Source organism: Capricornis sumatraensis, chromosome 4 (genome assembly GCF_032405125.1).
Source record: "Capricornis sumatraensis isolate serow.1 chromosome 4, serow.2, whole genome shotgun sequence".
Lineage (NCBI taxonomy): Eukaryota > Metazoa > Chordata > Mammalia > Artiodactyla > Bovidae > Capricornis > Capricornis sumatraensis.
In genome coordinates, this window is record NC_091072.1 from 71390465 (window position 1) to 71402795 (window position 12331).

A 12331-nucleotide genomic window follows, 5' to 3' on the forward strand; every position below is an offset into this window, starting at 1 on the left:
CTGTTCAAGGACAAGCACTGGGGCCAAGGTTAGATCACAAAATGGCTTAGGCCAAAAAGGACTTCTCTTGTGTCAGGAAAGTCATGCTTGGTTCTCTTTCTCCAGGGATCCCCCTACCCTATCTGCTTATACTCTGAATCCAGAATACTTTCTTTGTAACCTTGGACAAGGTAATTCAAAAGAAATTTCCCTGTTTCAGTTTCCATCTCTAAAGTGAAGGATAATAATACTTAATTCATAGTGAGGATTAAGTGACTTAATATATGCAGGACTCTGAACACTGCTGAACGTATAGTAAGCCCTAGACTACTGTTGTAGCCCTGCAGCCCTGTAAGCCCTGTTAGCTGTTACTGTTGTTATAGGAGGGAAATCCGAGCCCACAGATCTAGATGTAAATGCATTGGTAGATTTGGTGAGGGGGAAAATGTGACTCTGCTGCTTGCTCCTGATCTTTTTTTGTCTTCAGGGAAATAAGTAAGATTATCAGTTGAGAGTGAGCTGGAGGAAGAAGGTCAGAAAGAGTGATCTCATAAAATGTGCAAATGAATTAACTAGGGTACTGTATTAGGATTGTCGGTCAGTATGGAGGGCTGACCTGAAGTCTATAGGCCACATGTAAAGTGAGACCGGTCAGCACAGGCGGTAGCTTCTTCCAGTTAAACACCAATGCTTGGGTACAGCTGTGAAATAGGAAGAGAACTGGATGTAACTTGGGATGGGGTTTGCCTGCAAAATATAAGAGAAATGGAAAGAGGGGCAAGACTGTTGAGAGTGTAGCGATTATGATGAAAGACCGTGGAAGATAAACTGAACAAAGAAGAAAAAACATAAGATATGAGATGAATAGTGAAAAAGTGACAGGGTGAATGGATTGGATGTGCCAATAGAGGCTTTCTAGAGTAACTGAGCTGAAAAGGCAGGAGTTGGTACCCAAAGAATGGAATGCTTGAAACAGATTTGGTGGCTAAGGTGGTAAGGGAAAATCTTGTTGGAAGGAAAAAGGTCAAGATGAAAGGATTAAGTAGATTATCTACATAGTGACTTAAGTCACTAAGAATGATGATAAAAGTAATGATGAAAAGAAAAAGACTTTGAGCAAATACTAAAATATTCAACAAATACACGAGTGACCAGGAGGTCTGCAAATAACCACAACAAGGTAAAGTAGCAGATCATGTGGTCTGACGGCATGCATTTCAGAGAAGCTTGGATTTTTAAGGAGAAAGAGAAGTGGTCTAGAAGCAGCAACAGAGAGCAAGGAAAATATCCACCTTCCTCCAGTGTATGTGAAAGAAAAAACAGTTAACACTCCAGGAAAAGCAAGGTTCATTTTAACGGGTGGGGGAAAGAAAAGAGGACATTCGGAGAAGGAGTTGAAGATATAGAATATTTGTAGTTGTTTTCCTAGGCCTGAGGAAGGCACTGTTGTTGCTGCTGCTGCTGCTGCTAAGGCGCTTCAGTCGTGTCCGACTCTGTGCGACACCATAGACAGCCCAACAGGCTCCCCCATCCCTGGGATTCTCCAGGCAAGAACACTGGAGCAGGTTGCCATTTCCTTCTCCAATGCATGAAAGTGAAAAGTGAAAGTGAAGTCGCTCAGTTGTGTCCAACTCTTAGCAACCCCATGGACTGTAGCCTACCAGGCTCCTCCATCCATGGGATTTTCCAGGCAAGAGTACTGGAGTGGGGTGCCATCGCCTTCTCCGGAGGAAGGCACTATAGAACTATAAAGCAGCAGGAGACATCTGTTGCTCGCTCTCTAAGAACTATAGGTAGGCAGGCCTATGGCAGTATGTGAAGGCATTAAACCATGGCACAGGACAAAAGAAAAAAAGGTGGCTGGGGCCAGGGGACTTCCCTGTGGGTCTAGTAAAAACTGCGTTTCCAGAGCAGGGGCATGGGTTCAATTCCTGGTGAGGGAACTAAGATCCTGCTTGCTAAAAAGGGAAAAGTGGTGGGGGTGGTGGGGGTGGGGAGGAGAAACGGCATATTGCAGATTCCACCCTAGTTAGTGGCAGATCCAGGTTAGGAGCTCAGGACTCAGGCTATGTCCTGAGTCTGAACTGGGTGCTATAACAAAACCAGAAAGAATATAAACTCTGCTCCTCCATGCTCTCCGTGCTTCCCACTACAGACTAGGTGAGAATATGACGGTGACAAATGAAACAACTTCAGCAAACAATGTATCAATAAGCACAAAATACGCTGCAGATCATGTCCATTAGAGCCAAAGGAGGGCGCTATAAGTGACCTGTGGGGTTTTTTTTTCCCTAAGAATTTTTTCTGGTGATAGCATATTCATTTACATATTTTTCCTAGATCCTGTAAGGAATTCATAAGACTTAAAGAAAACTTGGAAAACACAGAAAAGTAGAAAGAAAAAGAAGACTACGTTTGAGGTCCCATCACCAAACAGAATCACTAGTTGTTATTTTGGAATATTTCCATCCAGTCTTTTTTTTGTTGTTAGGCATAGACATTTTAAATTAGTAAGAAATAAATAAATAAAGTAGTAAGTAAACATGTAATTGTAATATACAAAATATGCAAAAAAATTTCAAAATTCAAGAGGTTAAAAAAAGATAGTAAAAATTAGTCTTTTTCTATCGTTCACAGCCCCTGCCTTCAGCCACACGGCTTCCCTCCCGTGAGGCATCCTATTCATAGATTTCTGCTTCTAAGTTTATAAGAAGTGTATTTATTTGTATACTGCATCTCCATGAGTATGGAATCACTAATCCTGGCTATGGCATACTAGTTACATACTGCCTTTGGTGAAGTAATCTTTAAAACTGGGACTTTAATATTTATCATAGAGTTGTGGAATTGTAGGGTTAGAAATTACTTGAGAGAATCATTCATTCAACTTCCTGAGAAAATTAAATAAATACAGTCTTTTAAGAGTTAAGAGTTAGAAGAGCCAAGCTTATAATCTATGTTCTCTGAGTTTTCTGTTGGTGACCCCTCCAGGGCAACATATTACAGCACACCCACTCAAGCATCTTGCAGGCGAGCATCGCGATGCTTACGACAACCTCCCCTTGTTTTTTTTGTATTTATGGCCTCTCCACAGTTTTGAAGCAAGTCACAGTTTTTGTTTTTTTAAATAAGCTTTATTTTTTCAGAACAGCTTTAGAGTTACAGAAAAACTGAGAAGGTAATACAGAGTTTTCATATTCACCATACCCTGTTCCCCTATTGATAACTCTTACGTTAGTATGGTACATTTGTTACCCAAATAAGCCAATACGGATTCATGATTATTAACTCCATACTTTATTCATATTTCCTTGGTTTTTACCCAATGTCCTTTCTTCTATTCCAGGATTTTATCCAAAAGGTCACGTGTCTCCTCAGGCTCCTCTTGGTTGTGCCAGTTTCTCAGACTTTGTTTTTGATCATCTTGACAGTTTTGGTTGGGTATTTTGAAAAAAATTGGTATTTTTTTGCTTTTCTTGTGATCATAGGTTTATCTTTGTTTTAACATAACCCTAGGCTTGTCGACATATGTTCATATAATATCTATTTCTAATTACTTGTGGTGTTTCCATAAACTTCACTTTTTTATTATTTTAATTGGAGGCTAATTACTTTACAATATTGTAGTGGTTTTTGCCATACATTCATATGAATCATGGGTGTACACGTGTTCCCCATCCTGAACCTCCCTCCCACCTCCCTCCCCATCCCATGCCTCAGGGTCATCCCAGTGCACCAGCCCGGAGCACCCTATCTCATGCATTGAACCTGGACTGGCGATCTGTTTCACATCTGATCATATACATGTTTCAATGCTATTCTCTCAAATCATCCCACCCTCGCCTTCCCCCCCAGAGTCCAAAAGTCTGTTCTTTACATCTGTGTCTCTTTCGCTGTCTCACATATAGGATCATCGTTACCATCTTTCTATATTCCATATATATGCATTAATATAGTATATTGCTGTTTTTCTTTCTGACTTGCTTCGCTCTGTATAATAGGCTCCAGTTTCATCTACCTCATTAGAACTGATTCAAATGCATTCTTTTTAATAGCTGAGTAATATTTCATTGTGTATATGTACCACAGCTTTCTTATGCATTTATCTGCCAATGGGCATCTAAGTTGCTTCCATGTCCTGGCTATTGTAAACAGTGCTGCGATGAACATTGGGGTACACGTGTCTCTTTCAGTTCCGGTTTCCTTGGTATGTATGCCCAGCAGTGGGACTGCTGGGTCATATGGCAGTTCTATTTCCAGCATAAACTTCACTTTTAATGGCTGAAAATCCCTTCTTTGTTATTTAAAGTCTGTATGACCTTGGACACATTCTAAACTTCTCTTAGCCCTTGGTTTCCTCCTCTGTAAATAGTGTTCACAGCATGGTCATGAAAAAGCCAAGTGGACTGTTGAGCAGAGGCAAGACAGAATGAAACTTAGGTTTAAAGATTATTCAAGGAGTGCTGTTGAAACTAAATTATGGGGAAAATAGGTGGCCGCCAGGGAAGTCCTCTATGCAGAGCACATCATGTGAAACGCTGGGCTGGATGAATCACAAGCTGGAATCAAGATTGCCGGGAGAAATATCAACAACCTCAGATATGGAGATGATATCACTCTAATGGCAGAAAAGTGAAGAGGAACTAAAGAGCCTCTGATGAAGGGTGAAAGAGGAGAACGAAAGCTGGCTTAAAACTCAGTATTCAAAAAACTAAGATTATGGCATCTGGTCCCATCACTTCATGGCAAATTGAAGGGGAAAAAGTAGAAGCAGTGATAGATTTTCTTCTCTTAGGCTCCAAAATCACTGCAGATGGTGACTGCAGCCATGAAATTAAAAGATGCTTGGTCCTTACAAGGAAAGCTATGACAAGCCTAGACAACATATTAAAAACCAGAGACATCTCTTTGCTGACATAAGTCTATATCATCAAAGCTATGGTTAGTTGGACACGACTCAGTGACTTCACTTTCACTTTTCACTTTCACGCATTGAAGAAGAAAATGGCAACCCACTCCAGTGTTGCCTGGAGAGTCCCAGGGACGGGGGAGCCTGGTGGGCTGCCATCTATGGGGTCGCACAGAGTCGGACACGACTGAAGTGACTTAGCAGCAGCAGCATGTATGGATGTGAGAGTTGGATCATAAAGAAGGCTGAGCAAGAATTGATGCTTTTGAACTGTGGTGCTGGAGAAGATTCTTGAGAATCCCTTGGACTGCAAGGAGATCAAACCAGTCAATCCTAAAGGAAATCAGTCCTGAATATTCATTGGAAGGACTGATGCTGAAGCTGAAGCGTCAATACTTTGGCCATCTGATGCAAAGAGCCAACTCACTGGAAAAAACCTTGATGCTGGGAAAAATTGAAGGCAAAAGCAGAAGGGGGCAGCAGAGAATGAGATGGTTAGATAGCATCACCGACTCAATGGATGTTAATTTGAGCAAACTCCAGGATATAGTCAGAGAAGGCAATGGCAACCCACTCCAGTACTCTTGCCTGGAAAATCCCATGGATGGAGGAGCCTGGTAGGCTGCAGTCCATGGGGTCACTAAGAGTCGGACACAACTGAGTGACTTCACTTTCACTTTTTACTTTCATGCATTGCAGAAGGAAATGGCAACCCGCTCCAGTGTTCTTGCCTGGAGAATCCCAGATACAAGGGAGCCTAGTGGGCTGCTGTCTATGGGCACAGAGTTGGACATGACTGAAGTGACTTAGCAGCAGCAGCAGGATATAGTGGAGGACAGAGGAGCCTGGCATGCTGCAGTCCATGGAGTCGCAGAGAGTCAGACACAATCTAGCGACTGAACAACAACAAACACAGGTTCTACATAAATGCATATTTACACAGAAGTCCAGGTAGGTTGAGGATTTCTGGACAAAGGGCCTTGCTGAACCACGAAGTGGCAGGCACTCAGCTGCAGCCTACTGGGGAGAATGGCAGACGGGAGGACTGGAGAGATGGTCTTCCAGGCAGCAAGGTGAGCAGTCCTGCGCACAGCCCTCAGGGAAGGGGTGGGCCTCCTCAGGAGAGGCCAGGGCAGCCAGGCGCTTCTGTACACACTCAGCTGTTAGCCGCGCTTCAGGGTCTGCATCCCAGCAGTCCTCCAGGAGCTCTCTCAGGCCTCCAGGGTCCTGGGAAGAATGACCGGGAGGCAGGCTTTACTTCAGGACCCTGAGTGGCCCCAGCTTTAAAAGGCATCCTTGATGGCCCAGGTCTCAACACTCCTCTACTGTTCCTTCCTGGAGCCTCCTCCCTCCCCTTTACCCAAATCACGCCTTTCATTTCCTCTCTTATGAGAAAAGTTCTCTCCAAAGAGTCCACCTTTTCCTTTGAGATGCTAGTTCAGACTCATTAATGGTTTACCTGTTCCTTTCTCTCAGGCAACCAGGGTCTTCTGCAAACAATCCCCGGGCCTTTGTTACCAAACCCAACAGACACTTGTGCAGTGGAAACCAGATCAGGTAGCAGGGGAAGGGGCCTCGTGTAAGGAAACTTTTCCGCAGAAACCCTGAAATTTCACTATTCAGGCACTGCTTTAACCCTTATCCCTAGATCTGGCTTTAATTGGGTCATGACAGAAACACAGAGGTGTAAGACAGAATGAGGAAATTATTGGATTAAATATTGGGCTTCAGGGGACTTCCCTGGTGGTCCGGTAGTTCAGAATCCGCCTTGCTATCCAAGGGACATAGGCTTGATTCCTGGTGGGGGAATTAAGATGCTACATGCCTGAGAATCTAAGCGCAGAAGCCACATCTACTAAGCCTGTGTGCTCCGGAGCCCAAGAAACACAGCTACAGAGTCTGTGTGCCCCAGTGAAAGATCTCGCATGATGCAACAAAGATCCCATGTGCCACAACTAAGACCCGATGCAGCCAAATAAATAATAGATATTTTTTAATCTATTCTTCCCTGGTGGTACAGTGGTTAAGAATCCACCTGCCAATGCAAGGGACACAGGTTTGATCCCTGCTCCAGGAAGACTCCACATGGCATGGAGCAAATAAGCCCATGCATCACAACTAGGGAAATCCGTGGGCCCAGAGCCTGTGTTCCTCAACAAGAGAAGCCACCGCCACGAGCAGCCCACGCACCACAACTAGAGAAAGCCCAAGCGCCCCAGTGAAGACCCAGCACACACAAAAATAACAAATAAATAAATACTTTTTAAAAAATGCTGAAAAACAAATATTGGGCTCCAGTGTACGAGGAAAGCAGCCATCTTGGGGGCAGAGCTCAGACCAGAAGCAAAGCCAAGGAGGGCTTCCTGGAGGAAGGAACTGAGGAACAGGGCAAACTGATGATGGAGAGAAGAGGGATGGACAAGGCAAACCTGAGCAAGAGGAAGGTGTGTGTCTCAGGAACGGGCTATGTGAGGCTTACAGTGGAAAGGGAAGTACTGGAGTATAGAGCAAGTTTGCCCAGCTCCAGCTGAACATGAGCCAGGAGTGGTGGGAGATGAGAAGGGATAGGAACAGGCAGGCTGTCCTGGTGCATAGGTCCCTGAAGCCCGTGTCGAGACTGTCCAGGTACCAAGCCCACCAGCCCGCACCCTCTTACTGTGGTAAAGCAGCACCAGGTAGATGGAACGTGAGGGCGCCTCCTCTCCTCCACTGCCAAGGTCCACAGCTCACAGGTGGTGGGGGCGCTGCCCAGTTCTGCCTCATAGGCCAGTTGGAAGGGTGGTGGTCTGCTGTCTGGGAAAAGGCACATGAGGCTAGGCGTCAGGTAGCCCAAGGGGTGCCTTCTTGTAGAAAGATCAAGAGGGAGAAGGGTAGAGCTTCCTGGGTCAGGAGGTAGGTGAGTATAGAATGGGCAGGTGGGGCACGGGGGTGGGGGGCGGGGAGGGGGCCGCTGTCACACCCAGCCTCACCAGGTCGCAAATCTGGGCAGCGACTCATAATCTCCCACAAGAGCAGAGCCAGAGAGTAGACATCAGCTCGCCGCAGGGCCGTGCCCCAGTCCTGAAGGTCCAGAGTCTTGTCCAAGAGCTCCGGTGCCATGTACCGCTGGGTGCCAGCCTGGACGGCAGGGATCATCTCCATGGCAACCCTCACCGCAACACTGGTCCGCGCAAGCCCAGGACTAGCCTCAGCAGCACCCCATACACTATCGGTGCTGCTGCACTGTCGCTGCTTCGTCATCAGCACCACCACCACCATCCTGGGTCTCACCCTCCTCCAGAGTACTGACCTCCATGATGGCAGCCGGGCCTCGGGGTTGACTAGGGGCCCAGGTTGGGGGCTGGGCGAGGCCAGGGAGCACCAAGGCGAGGCCCAGATCTCCAATGGCGCATGACCCATCGTCCCGAATGAGCACATTCTGGCTGCTCAGATCTCGGTGGGCGATACCTGGTTTATACTGGCCTGTGGGAGAAGCCAGGCTGAAGGGGCACGGACCTTCTTCCTTTGTCCTTTTGACCCAATCCTTCCCCGCCAAGCTAAGGGAAAATCAGAAACAGCAGCATGGCTCCTGACTCCCATGGCTTCCGGCCCCCAGCTCACCCACCATCCTGCCAACGTTCCTCATGGAGAAACGCCAGGCCCTGCGCCAGGGACAGTGCCATCCGCAGGGAACTGCCCCAGTCACTGGTGTGCTGGGTCAAGTAGTGGCACAGGGAGCCCTGGGGAGAAGCAGAGAGAAGAGGGGGACACACAAAGCTGGAGGAGGCTGATTCACCCCAGGGAGCAGAGATCAATTGTCAGACTTCCCTCCGCATCTCCCAGCAGACTTACACACGACACACCCAGAGCAAGGCAGTAGGCAATGCAGGAGTGAAGGTGTATACCACTCAGATTGACAGGAAAAAATAGTAGCTCTAGTTTAAGTGTCCTGAGCACTTGGCACGTGCCAGGCCTCCTGTAACCCTCACTACAACCCTGGGAGGTGGGTACTCCTGTCATTCCTGTTTTATGGATGAGGAGCTCGCTGGAAATCCCTGGGCGAGAGAGTCGTACAACCTGACCCCCCAGCAGTCTGACTGCCAACATCACTCACCTTTAACCACCTTATACTGCCTCACAGGACTTGGGATAAAGACAGAAGAGGCCGAGTAGGCTAGGTAGTGGCACCCGCATGAGTCACCTGGCCTGGGGGGGTCACCCTGTAGCAGGGCGTGGATGGGGAGAGATGTTGGGTAGGGGAGCAGCTGGGAGGAAAGGAGCAGTGGAGTCCCTCATTCTACAGACGTTATTGAGCACCTTCAGTGTGCCCGGAAAGTTAAACAAAACCAAACAAGCTGGGCTGTGAGGTATATGGTCAAAGAAGAGACTTCTCAGTACTCAAGATTTCAGAGGTGGAGGAATTGTAGGTGATGATAACCCAAGTCCTTAGAGGCCTACAAGGCCATTGCGGTCTGGCCCCTGCCTATCTGTTTCTCTTCATCCTTTTCGCTCATGACCCTCCCTTTGAGTTACGCCTCCTCAGTCTTTTCTTATAGGGCCTTTTCAGCACTTAATTCACTTGACTCTTTACATTTCTTTTTGTGTTTGCTTGATCCCCTTCTGTCTCCCCTACTACTCTGTAAAATCTGGGAAGGGTAGGGGCTGGGTGTGTTTTTTCCAGCAACATATTGTTCATAAATATTAGTTGAATGGATAGATGAATGAATTTGGAAGTCTATGCCCAGAGATCTGTCTTTAACATTGGTTTTCCTTAAGGTTGGGGATATGAATTGTTTTGATTTCTCCCTTTCCTTGTCTATATATTGTAAGTCAAAAATATTAGCAAGTACTGCTTATAATAATAAAAAGAAAAAAAAAGCGTATTTAATGTTCTAGGGAAAAGGCAATCTACAGCAAAGGAACAAGCCTGAACAAGGCCTAGCTGCCACCACTCCCCGCCCCGCCTTCCCACACACATACATTCCTCAGTCCTCACCTTGGGGTGCAGCTCTAGTACCAGCAGGGGCCCACAGGGCAGGGGGCCAGGGCTGCCCCTGCTGGCGGTGATAAAGCGGACAATGTGGTCATGCTGTAGGCCGGGCAGCTCGTACAACGCTCTCTCAGCTTGGAACTGGGCCACAGCCCTCAGGGGGAAGGCCTTGACGGCTACCAGCTTGCCTTGCAGCTGCCCAGCCCACACCACTGCGTGACCTCCTTCCCGTATGACCTGGTGGGGACATGGTGCTGGGTTTGGATCTCGCCGAGTTCGCAGGGGCCGGGCTTCCTCTCCAGCACACTCTCTGGGAGGGCCCAGAGGCCCCCTCCCCACCATCCCTGGGCACCTGGGAGAAGCGTAGCTCAGGCAGCTCCGGCAGCTCAGCACTCCAGTCCCTGCCTGAATCTGACTCTGGCACTGGCTCTGGCCCACGTCGCACGCGGCAGGCCTTCCGCTGCAGCAGGGCTGGAGCAGAGAACAGCCTTAGGGTCAGGGTACCCAGGCATGGAGACTGGGAAGTGATGGGGGTCAGGGGAGCCTGGAGAGGGGTCAGAGCGCTGGGGCAGTACCTTGGGGGGATCACTAGGGGGGGTGGGGCAGAGTAGTACCCAAGATGATGCTGCTCAGCAGTAGCAGCAGCAGCAGTCCCAGCAGCAGCAGCGTTATCCAGGTGGACTCCCCTGGAGGTTAGAGCAAGAAAGACTGGGTGAGCCCTGCCCTGAACCTTGCTCTCTGCTTCTCTCATTCCTCAGAGAACTGCTTCTCTACCCACCCCCACCCTGGTCACAAGCCCCCTTATCTCCCAGTCACCAGGGCAACCAACTTCTCAAGGCCAGGAGGAGGGAAGCTTAGGACAGCGGTAGGGTGAGAATTGGCCCTGGTTCTAACCTCTCATCTAACCTGGGCCCCAGCCCCCACCTGGCTCCAGCACCTTGGGTGGCTACCTGGGATGGCCTGGGGGCCCTTCAAACCAGGTGTCCCAGGGCTCCCCAGAGGAGGCAGATGGCTGTAATTGGCATTGCAGAAGTCAGCGCCACAGGAGCAGGTGAAGAGAGTAGAGCTGGGGCGAGGATGGGCTCGGGGACTTGGGTCACAGCGGGGGGACTCACAGCCTGGCTCATCGCTGTCTCGGCATCCTGACACAGAGGGGTTGGGAGGAGAGAAAGGGACGGACAGAGTGTGTATGGGTCTGGGAACACAGAGGGCATCCCTTCCATCTCTCAGCCTTTTCTTTCCCTCCACACATTCCATTGCTCCTGCCCTCCTCAGCGGCCACCTCCACCCAGGATAAGCCTCTCTCCCACCCGGGTATGCCTGGCAGATGCTGCGCCATTCACCTTGCATCTCCACCTGTGCCTGGTCTTGGGTTAGGTTCCAGATTCCAAAGCAGCAGTGGCTGTAGAGGCAGAGGATAACCCTGAGGGGGCCCGGCCCTGCATCCAGCAGCTTCCCCAGGTTCTGTGTGCTTCCCCGCACTCCAGGGGCCTCGAAGAACACACAGGTCCGCCTGCTGGGGGGTGCTGCAGGCCAGGGTAAGGGGTGCGGAGGGGTCAAGATGGGAGTGAATGCAGGGGCAGACAGAAGCCGGGAGAGAGACAAAACATGTTTTGTATTGCAGAGCTAGCCTGGTAAAGCCACAGGAGGAAACAGGGTCAGCAGAGGCCTGGAACGTGACCCCCACCAAGGGAACACCTGGCTGTACCCTTCATCCTCACTCACCCACTCCACTCATCACTCTTCAAGTGCTCCCTCCCATGATGGGTGGCTGGAAAGACCCTGCTTCTCCCTGTAGACACTTACCTTGCACAGCTGTAGGAAGCAGTGCCCAGAGCCCCAGGACCCCCAGCATCATGCTGGAGGGGGCAGCAGGAGCCAGCACAGCTGTCCCTGGCCAGAGCTTCCTTCAGACACAGGGCACCGTGGGGCTTCTGATCCTTCAGCCCCCAACTCCACCCCCTCCCTCTTCCCCGTCTCTGTGGGGGAGACGGCTGCTGTGGGGGAGAGGATGGGTGTGGGGAAAAGCAGGGAGAGAGAGGGAGGAGCAGAGAACCAGTCTCGTATCTTCCTCTGTTCAGCCACCTCCTCTTTTCTCTGTAAAGTGGGAGGAGGGGGCCTTAGAGTTCCCACTGAGAACAGAGTGATCCAAACCTCTGCCCTCTGCTGACCCTAGGAAAAAGTGCTGGCTGCTGTCAGCTCTTCCCAGGCTGGAAACCCAAGTGAGGTTAAGTGCTCAGAGCTATTCACCTGTTCCCAAAAGCCCTTCTAGCTCTTATTTTCTGGGCTCAGATCTGCAGTTCCCTGGGCACAGACAGGCTTCACAGCCTAGACTTCAAGTTGACCTCATTTTCTAAACTCAACGGTCAGGAAAGCAGCTGTGTAAAATGAGTTTTTTAAAAATCACATTGAAAATAGGTGTATGAAGGTAGATTTGATGTTATCAAAAATTTTTTAAAAATCACATTGATCAC

At 48.9% G+C, this 12331-nt stretch overlaps 1 protein-coding gene across 2 annotated transcripts; it reads right to left on the minus strand.

Moving 5' to 3' along the window:
* Window positions 1–5905: 5905 nt before the first annotated feature.
* AMHR2 (anti-Mullerian hormone receptor type 2) lies at window positions 5906–11712 on the minus strand. Of its 2 annotated transcripts, XM_068972056.1 has the most exons (11): window positions 11664–11712; window positions 11201–11383; window positions 10808–10999; window positions 10472–10543; window positions 10210–10328; window positions 9864–10094; window positions 8493–8607; window positions 8178–8350; window positions 7858–8005; window positions 7545–7681; window positions 5906–6115 (listed from the first exon to the last, which is right to left on the minus strand). In XM_068972056.1, exons 1-11 carry the CDS (start codon window positions 11710–11712, stop codon window positions 5906–5908), a joined length of 1629 nt encoding a protein of 542 aa, XP_068828157.1. The 2 variants fall into 2 exon arrangements, with proteins under 2 accessions (XP_068828157.1, XP_068828158.1); XM_068972057.1 differs by lacking the exons at window positions 7545–7681; window positions 7858–8005.
* Between the last annotated feature and the right edge of the window lie 619 nt (window positions 11713–12331).